Source organism: Onychomys torridus, chromosome 17 (genome assembly GCF_903995425.1).
Source record: "Onychomys torridus chromosome 17, mOncTor1.1, whole genome shotgun sequence".
In the NCBI taxonomy this organism is placed as follows: domain Eukaryota; kingdom Metazoa; phylum Chordata; class Mammalia; order Rodentia; family Cricetidae; genus Onychomys; species Onychomys torridus.
Genome location: NC_050459.1, coordinates 6,838,885 through 6,848,495, shown reverse-complemented (window position 1 = coordinate 6,848,495; position 9,611 = coordinate 6,838,885). Strand labels below are relative to the sequence as shown.

The 9,611-nt window shown below is 45.1% G+C and overlaps 1 protein-coding gene across 1 annotated transcript in view; it reads left to right on the top strand.

Annotated features, from left to right (window-relative positions):
- Positions 1-3,093: 3,093 nt before the first annotated feature.
- Positions 3,094-9,611, top strand: part of LOC118568929 (transmembrane protein FAM155A) — a 59,058-nt gene continuing 52,540 nt past the window's right edge. Inside the window, exon 1 of the mRNA XM_036166495.1 lies at positions 3,094-3,765. Within this exon, the coding sequence (XP_036022388.1) occupies positions 3,175-3,765 (591 nt within the window). The 5' untranslated portion in view covers positions 3,094-3,174. The remainder of the gene's footprint in view (positions 3,766-9,611) is intronic.

Here is a 9,611-nt window from a genome sequence, read left to right as displayed (position 1 = left end):
GCAATGCAGCATGGGAGTGGGGAGGTGTGGGCCTTTCGGAAAGGAATGATTATTATCTAATAAGTATGGCTATGGATTTTATACAGTAACATTCTAATATACCAAGTTAGTAAATATCACAACACAGAAGCCTTATGATATAAGATAAACATGAAAAGGAGATAGTGGAGACAGCAAACAGGCATTGTAGGTACCTTCGGAATCACTTGTGCCATTTTTGACAAGAGTCTCAGGTTGTTTCATGCTGGTAGGAACTCCGGGGCCCAAGTATTCCCCCTGCTATGGAATCAGTTAAAGTACAGGCATTTGACACTGTGCCTGGCTCAGCTATGACTTTTTAATTCCTACAACACCCATTCATACTGGTATGAAATAACTGAGAGTGTGTACAACACCTACAGGTATTTACTTATGCTGTAGGAGACACTGGCAGTAGGGCCCATTCCATAAGGAGAGAGAGCTTCCTGATGGACAGGTTAATACACAATATTTTATTGGAATTATGTTTGGAGAAGATTTTTGACATTAATCAGAAATTCAACAAAATGAAACCCAAAGTACCAGAATGTACTCAAATGACCTGTTAAACCCTCACCTGGCATTTCCAGGTAAACCAGTTGTCAAACTGGACCTAATTTCTTGGCGGCCTTTATATATGGTCTTACAGAACTTCAGCTAGATATGTAAAATTAGGATAGTTATACCTTACTGTACTGCAACTTCCCGTTTGAAAAATCCCCACTCCTTCAGTGTTCCCAGCACCCACAGCTCCTCAGAGGAAAATAAGTTCTGTAGAGCCCTCCTTTTGGTTTCTTAAAGTACTTGCTTAGACTTCAGAACACCTCCTAGGGCTCTTTCCAATGTGCATTGGCCTAGGGATGCAGGGGAGAGAGAGGGACACAACATGGTGATTGCTAAGTGTGCAAACCCTGGCTGCCAGAGAGAGCACCCGGCATCCTCTGGTCTGGTGGTCTTGGCTCAGATGGGGACCCAAGTAGAGTGCAAGAGCTGTCCAGACCTCAGGAGACTGATGTTTGCCCCTGGCGTCCCCCCACCCCGTCGGACCGGAAACCAGGGGACCCCAGGTTTTCCCAGCATGTGTCTGTCTTTCCTTTCTTGGAAGTCCTAGAGTCAACACTAAGGGGCACCAGAGCCTTGGACTGCAGCTCCAACCTGGAGGGCGCTGCGGAAGTCCCGGCACAGAGGAGCCCACCCGGCATGCCTGGGCGGCTGGCACAGTACACAGGTGCCTTAGGGTCCTCGGGGTCCTCTGGAGGAACCCTCCGAGATGAGGCCCCTCGAGTGCAACGCCGGTGGGGAATACCGGACTGATGGTTCTTCCCCAGGGGTGGGGAGACCTTTTGTCGCCGCTTACTTTGGAGGAGGAAACATGGTCAGACATGGAGTGTAGTGTAGTCATAGCTGCAGCGCACTCGCAGTGCTGGGGAACAGCACCATGCAGGCAGACACACAGACTCACACACCCCGCGTCCTTTCCGACCCACATAACCGATTTAGGACACCAATGAACACAGTGGAGCTGTCCAGGGACCCAAAGAACATTCAGACTGAGCCTGCAAAGTCACCTCGCCCCTCCTTTAGTCAACCTACTCTTTCTGTAGACTGTCAAGTGAGGGAAATATATGCCCAGCCCCTGGTCCCAACAGGGACCTCTTAGCCGCCCTCCTGGTGGCTTGGACTTGTCCCCTGGACTGCGGGGTAGGGAGAAGCTGGAGACCCGGGACAGCAGCGTTGACCACTCAGCCCGAGTCCTGACTCCGAAATAAAAAGTGGGGGAAGGTCGGCAAGGCGAAGGCAAAAGCCTCGGTGCCCAGGGCCCGGAGGGGGCGGCGGACAGCTGCTCCCCCGAGCCGCCGCCCGGCGCGTCCTCGTCCTCGTCCTCCTCCCCGGGCCGAGCCGCCGCCACTGCACCAGGATGGAGAGACCTCGGGGCGGGAGGAGATGACGCAAAATCCAGCGCTCCCCCCCAAAAAAGTGTGCCTCCAGGACGAAGATGGCGGCAACTTAGCCCGGGGACTGAAGATGACTGTGGCCTCCGGAGGCCCAGCGCAGGCGACTCGGCCCCCGGCGGCGCCCGCGGGCAGACCTGCAGCGGCCGCGGCGACAGTCGGAGCGCGGGGTGGGGGGGGGGGGGGAGGGACAGCTCCGCCGGCGGCCGCCCAGGCTCGGGGCGCGGGGAGAGCCAGCGCGAAGTAGGCGCGGGAGGCGGAGGAGAAGCCAGCGACGGAGAGGAAGGAGGAGGAAGAGGAGGAGGAGAGGAGGAGGAGGAGAGGAGGAGGGGAGGCGCTCCGGTCGCCGTCAGTGGGCAGCGGAGACGCGGCATGCCCCTGGCAGGGGAGAGCGGGCTGTCCTCAGCTGGGCCATGGGGACCCGCGCGCTGACAATGCCGGGGTGACAGGAGCAGCGTCAGCCACCCCGCCACCTCCAGCACCATCACCTCCCGCACTCAGCCTCCCCACCGGCCAGCACAGCACCAGCCTCCGCGTCTCTCTCTCACTCTCTCTCTCTCTCTCTCTCTCTCTCTCTCTCTCTCTCTCTCTCTCTCATTGTCTCCCACTCTCCAGGGGATGGGGTCGGCTGATGATTAGGTTGGAAGCAAGATCTTCCTCTAAAGTAATATTTATGTAGGGAGAGAGAGAGAGAGAGAGAGAGAGAGAGAGAGAGAGAGAGAGAGAGAGAGAGAGAAGAAACGGGAGGAGGGGATACGGAAATTAAACCCTTTAAGTCAATGCATATTGTGGTGACACCGGCACAGGAGCCCTCACGGTGGAGTCGGCCAGGGCTGTGCGTTCCCAAAATATGACCAGGGGTGCTTGGATGTGTCGGCAGTATGACGACGGCTTAAAAATCTGGTTGGCAGCACCCCGGGAGAACGAGAAACCGTGCATCGATTCAGAGCGGGCTCAGAAATGGCGACTGTCTCTGGCTTCTCTTTTATTTTTCACAGTCCTGCTCTCTGATCACTTGTGGTTCTGCGCCGAGGCCAAGCTGACCCGGGCCCGGGACAAAGAGCATCACCAGCAGCAGCAGCAGCACCAGCAGCACCAGCAGCAGCAGCAGCAGCAGCAGCAGCAGCAGCAGCAGCAGCAGCGGCAGCGGCAGCAGCAGCGGCAGCGGCAGCAGGAGCCCTCCTGGCCCGCGCTCCTGGCCAGCATGGGGGAGTCCTCGCCCGCCGCCCAGGCTCACAGACTCCTCTCCGCCTCCTCGTCCCCCACCCTGCCCCCCTCCCCGGGAGGCGGCGGCGGCGGCGGCGGCGGCAAGGGCAACCGAGGCAAGAACAACCGGAGCAGGGCTCTTTTTCTAGGAAACTCTGCCAAGCCGGTGTGGCGCCTGGAGACTTGTTACCCTCAGGGCGCCTCCTCCGGCCAGTGCTTCACCGTGGAGAGCGCGGACTCGGTGTGCGCCAGGAACTGGAGTCGGGGGGCGGCCGCGGGGGAGGAGCAGCCGTCCAGGGGCTCTCGGCCAACTCCCTTGTGGAACTTGTCGGATTTTTACCTTTCGTTTTGTAATTCCTACACACTTTGGGAGTTGTTTTCGGGGCTGTCCAGTCCCAGCACTTTGAACTGCAGTTTGGACGTGGTGCTCACAGAGGGCGGTGAGATGACCACGTGTAGACAGTGCATCGAAGCTTACCAGGACTACGACCACCACGCTCAGGAGAAGTACGAAGAGTTTGAAAGTGTGCTGCATAAGTACTTACAGTCGGATGAGTACTCGGTGAAATCGTGTCCTGAGGACTGCAAGGTAGGGGCCGTGGGTTCCTTTCCCCCTACTGTGGCTTTTCGTCTCTTTCAGTTGTTTATCTTCGGGCTCGGGTTTTTACAAGTTTAACCATGGTTTATCTGGCTCTATGAACTTGACTTCCTGCTGGAGTTGGGAAAACCTGGTGGGTTGCTGGCAGCCTGATGCCTTCCTTTCTAGAATATTAGGAAGTCCATACTTCAAGATAACACCGCCAAGATTTTAGCTGTTTCTCTGAGTTATGTGCAGTTGGCTCAAACTGTTAACTGCTTGTTGGGAACATGGAGAGAGGACCAGTGCACACAGGTAGTTAGAAGGGCTGGAGACAGGCGTGGAGAAGGCTAGGGGATCCACCTACACCATTTCTCCACTTCTGACATACTGAAGTTGGTTGGCCACAGGAACAAGATAAAGTGTAGCTGTTGATGTAGGGGAAAAAACAGCCAAACGCACACATTTTATGGGTTTTATGGGGGTAACTCTTGTTCCTCAGAAAGTCTGGAGGCCTGCTCTCCTTGAGCCTCCTGTTTTCTCTTAGACATCTGTGTCTTGAGTGGAAGGCTGTGATTAGCTATCTACCAATTGATTCTCAATGTTAGGCTGGTAATCCTACATCTTATGTAAGTGCTTTGTTGTTGTTTTTGTTTGTTTGTTTTGTTTTTGCATACTCTAAAGAAATAGTCAATGACAAATCTTTCGTTCTATGAGTTGAAATTTTGGGAAATCATTAATAACTTGTGTTATAGTCAACAAGGACTGTGACCTTGCTGATTAGCAAAGGGGAAGTCTAGGCGAGTTTCTTGGAAATTGAAGTATGCAATCCAGGGCTGCTGGAGGTGCTGCTGTCCGTGGTTCTGAAATTGCCCAAGGAGGCCTAAATATTGAAGGCGCTGCTGCAGTGACCTTTAGCTGGGAAGACATGAGGATAGGATCTCCAGTGGTGTGGATGTTAGCTTTTCAAAGTAATTTCCAGAAGAGCACAAGAAAGTTGTATTGCATTTCAAAAGAAATAAGACACCATAACTTTTCTTTCCTTCCCTACTTCCTCAACCCCATGCGCTCAGAGGGCCTCCTTCCCTTGCTTTCTATGGAGGAGGGGTCGAGGGTTGTACAGATCAAAGGATCTGCGATCCTTTGAGCCAGACATCTTTTTTTAAGTCAGATCAAGAGCCACACCTTACAGCTTAGCTAAAGTTAAGCTGACCTGGCTTATGGTTTTTCTTTCTTTTTTTCTTTGTCTTTTTTTTAAGATCCGAAACTTGGACTGGAATTCAAAATTGCATTAAGCAATGGATAGGCCAAAATTTAGTTCTCTATGTATGTTTTAAACATGCCTGTAATTTACACCTAGGAAGTAAAATGATCTTTAGTGGTAGAAACTAACAGTGAATGACTAATGCATATACTGCATTGCTATTTATCCTGATGGGATTGTCGCATAACACATAAAGATAAGGAAATGGTTGATAATTCTATTTCTACTAAAAGTGTGGTATAGATTCCAATAATTTACAGTTAAAGGCAATGGTGAAATTTGAATTTGCACACTGCTGTGACTCTAAACCCTCATCAACATGTCTTGTAATTTTAATTTCCTTAGCTCAGTATTGAAAAGAGAGTCTGTGTTGTCAATGGATCACAGTCATCCTCTCCCTTAGTGGAAGCATCCACATACATGGAGTGTTTCTTTTCTCTTCATCAGAATTAATTCTCAACATGGAGTTTGTATCTATAATGGGAAGGTCTACTGTAAATATTTTATGATGTCCTGAGGCACTCTAAGATTATATTTATGTTATATTTGTGTTTGTGAATAAAGTAGAATTTGTTAGCACTATAAACATCTTAACACTTTTAAACAATTTCTCTTCACATTGAAAAGTAAACATAGATGTTTGTGTTTCTCAGTGCAACAGAATTTATTACTGGAGATGCCTTTATGTCTTGCATTCATTTTTTGGTGGCAGAGAAGTGGCAAACTACTAATTTCATGAAAGATGGTTTCAGAAATATATGAATTTAAGTTTAGAGTGCTAGTGCTCTTGGTTTAAGGTAAATGAACCTACTTGTAATACATAGAAAATGATATATGTATGTTTACGTAGTTTAATGAATATTTTCTATGTCCTCATACAAAATATAAGAGACAATTTAAAGTATTTGTTGATTTTGAAGGTTGTAACTGACTTTATGAAAACATTTGCTTATTTAAACATAATTGCAATTACAAAATGACCACTGTCAGGCGCTTGCTTCAGATTCATGCAAAAATCTCCACACTCCCTATTTTTTGGCAGTTATGAAGCCAGGGATAGGCTAAAAGGATAGGCTATCTAAAAACGTAAGCTAAAAGTAAACACATTGTGTCTCCATAACTGCCAACAGAATCCTAAAATACAAATTTAGTGGTTTATAAATGTACTTACTGTAGATGAGATGTATAGCATCCCGTTAGGACCCTAAATTAGTGGTATTCATATTTTAGGATGAACACGTGAACTTTTTAGCAGATTTGCTGCAGTGACAAGTAACTTTTTTCAGTTAAGATGTATCATTGAATTCAGTTTCATATTCTCCCATGAGAAATTCATTGTATAAAATAAAGATGCACTGAATTAAAATTTCATGTAATAATTCTTAAAGAGCTTCTTTTTTGACCAGTTATATATTTGAAAAACCCTTACATCTCATCTAATGTAATTCTATGACTTGAAAGTGAGCATTACAGTGTATACCATTAACTCCATCACTGTGGGGGTGGGGCAGAAGGATTGTACATTCCAGGCCCACATGGGCTGTGAATTAGCTCATGGTTTCTTTTATTTTATTTTGTTTGTTTTTTTTTATTAAATTATTATAAGTAGAGATCAAATAAAGCCAATTTACATTTTAAGACCTTTGTTTTGTAACATATTAAAAAAATCTGTACTCTGGTGTACTTTTCAACACTGTGATAAATAGCTAGATTAACTTCTTTAAATAAAGCAAATATTTGTATTTATGAAGAAATGTACACATATGTAAATATGTAACTTATACTTTGCCATTTAAGGTCCTTTTATTATATAAATTAGGTAGCAGAAGTTGTGAGTAATTTTCCCTGTAGTTCATGGAGGTATTCAAAACAGTGCCTTCAGCATATAATAAGAATCTGCCAAATGTGTCAAAATCTTCAAGTTACAGACAATAACAAAAATTAAATTTTCTAAACTCCAGTTTACAAATATATGTCATTTTCATGGTTGGCTTTTACAAGATTTTCCTCTTCTTATCACACTTTTTGTTTTATTAAGTCCTGAGCATTCTAGAAAACACATTCTACATAAATGAGGCTTGAGGGTACATACATTTTGGAGTTACATATACGCTTCGTTGCCACTGACAACATCATTTACTTAATGCTTTCATATGCTTGATGAAATAACACATATTTGAGACTAGATTCTAACACAGGTCATGGCCAAGTGTAAAGCTCAGTTGCAGCTGTATAAATTCCAGTCTTCATGCTACCAAGAATGCATATACTTTTATTGTTTTATTTTTCCAATCTCATATTTAAGCAAGTTAATTGTTTGTATTTATCAGACATAGACTACATAGTACCTCATGAATATCAAGGACTCGAAGCTTCCCTAATACTTTATATTTTCTTTTTCAGTCTGAATTGCTCACAGTACTACCTGGTTGGAGGTCATAGAGTTTGAGTTATGGGACTTGGACTTTGCATACAAATGAGCAAACAAAACAATTCTTGAGATGGCTGAACTTGGTTTTTAACTTGACATATCTGAGAGGAGGGACCCTCAGCTTAAGAGTTCCCTCCATCAGATTGACCTGTAGGCATGTCTGTGGGGCATTTTCTTGATTGGTTATTGAATGTAGGACAGCCCAACCTACAGTTGAAAGTGCCATCTCTCAGCTGGTATGCTTGAGCTGTACAAGAAAGGGCTGACTTGTGAGTCTGGATGCTAGCTAGTCAGCAGTGTTTCCCTGTGGTCTCTGCTTCAGCTCCTGCTTCCTGGTTCCTTCCCTGAGTTCCTGCTCTGATTTTCTTCATGATGATCTGAGACAGGGTGACGTAAACCAAATAAACCCTTTCTTCCTTCAAGTCTGATCTGGTCAGTGTTTTGTCACAGCAACAGAAATGGAAACCAGGATGGTCCTTAGTCTTTGTTATTTTGGTTTCGTGTTCTGTAAGTTCATAGAGAAAAAGTTTTAAAATATTTAATTTTAGCTTATGTGTATATGTATGTGCCTGAGCATATGTGTGTGCACCATGTGCATGCAAGATTCCATACAGGTCAGAGGAGGCATTAGTTGCCCTGGAACTGGAGTTAGAAATGGTTGTGAGGCACCATGTGGATGCTGGAAATTAAATCAAGGTCCTCTGCAAGATCAGAAAGTGTTCTTAACAACTGACCCATCTCTCCAGTGCCAGGAAACAGGTTTTGTAAAGAAACTGAAGCTCCTGAAAACTGCTTTCATCCCAAGTTTGAACCTTTAGCACTAGTTTGCTGTTTGTAGTGACTGCACACATGTCACTGTCTAGAGGATGGAGAACACATCTAAGAATAGATCTTCATTTGCATTCTGCTTCTTTATTATTCTCAGTCATGTTTGTAATTGAATGGTTTTTTTACAGAACCAGGTAGTCTGGTCATGCAGATGAATAGGGCTACTTTAAAGTCAAAGATACCATCATAATCATTTTATGACTCAGATTTATGGTTTTTAGAAATATGTTTGCACTATGCAATTGCTCATTTATCATTGGCATTTCCCTCATAATAGAAAAACACTTTACAATATGCATTAATGTGAAATGTCTGCAGTCTTCCAGACCAAGAGGTATGCTCTTACTCCAGACTTGTAACTGGGTCAGATTAGCAGCTATATAGGACATAACCTAGATGTTGATATATGTTGGTTTTAATCACTTTTGTTGGATGAGGTCAGTGTCTGCTTATGCAAGTTGAATTAAAGTGCAGAGGAATAGAAAAACCGAGCAGAGATCTCAACCTCACACCCCCCTCATGTGCAAATCATAATTCACTGTGATTGTTTTTCTTGCTAAACCTACTATACAAGAACAAAGTATAAATATCTGTTTCAAGGAACAGAATATTTAGACTAGGATTATATGAGCTGTTGATTTAACTTCATTTCTCACAAAAACATGCCAATCTTATAATGACTAAGCCCCAAGCACCCTGTTGTTCCTGTAGGTTTAGATCATAAAGTTATTTATTTAATATCACTAGACATAGATTGTAGATAGGTGCCCATGGGGCCCTGTTGGAGGATCCTGGCCATCCTTAGAAGCTGGTGTCTAGAGATTCTAATGTCATTTATCTGGTGTCATGTGCCTAGGCTTGTTCAAAGTTGGACCAGTGATTATAAAGCTCAACCAAGTTCTTTTGGTTCTTGTATCTCCATTGTGCCTAATAATTGTAGTGAAAGTTGAACCAGCCAGATACTTTGTAGAAATGTAACATATACACAGAAGATGGGAAGTGAAAATCTGGTGAGACAGTTGAGGGAGAAAATGTCAATTACCTGATGCAGGGGAGGCTTGGAGCTAAGGAGATGCCTGGGTGTGGAAAGGTGGGCCTGAGGACTGGCTTCTTGATGTGCCACGTCATTCCAACCATGTTCACAGAATGGGCCTAGCACAGGAGTGCAGAGACTGAGTGGCAATATTTGAGATGCCCCAACTTTATTAATTTTGCTTTTAACCTGATCATATTCAAATGTACAAAATTCAGACTTTACTGAAAGTGTATGGCTGGTTTTCATAGACTCAAGCCAGAGGAATTACTTATTTTTGACTCTTTTTCTTTATAATGTTA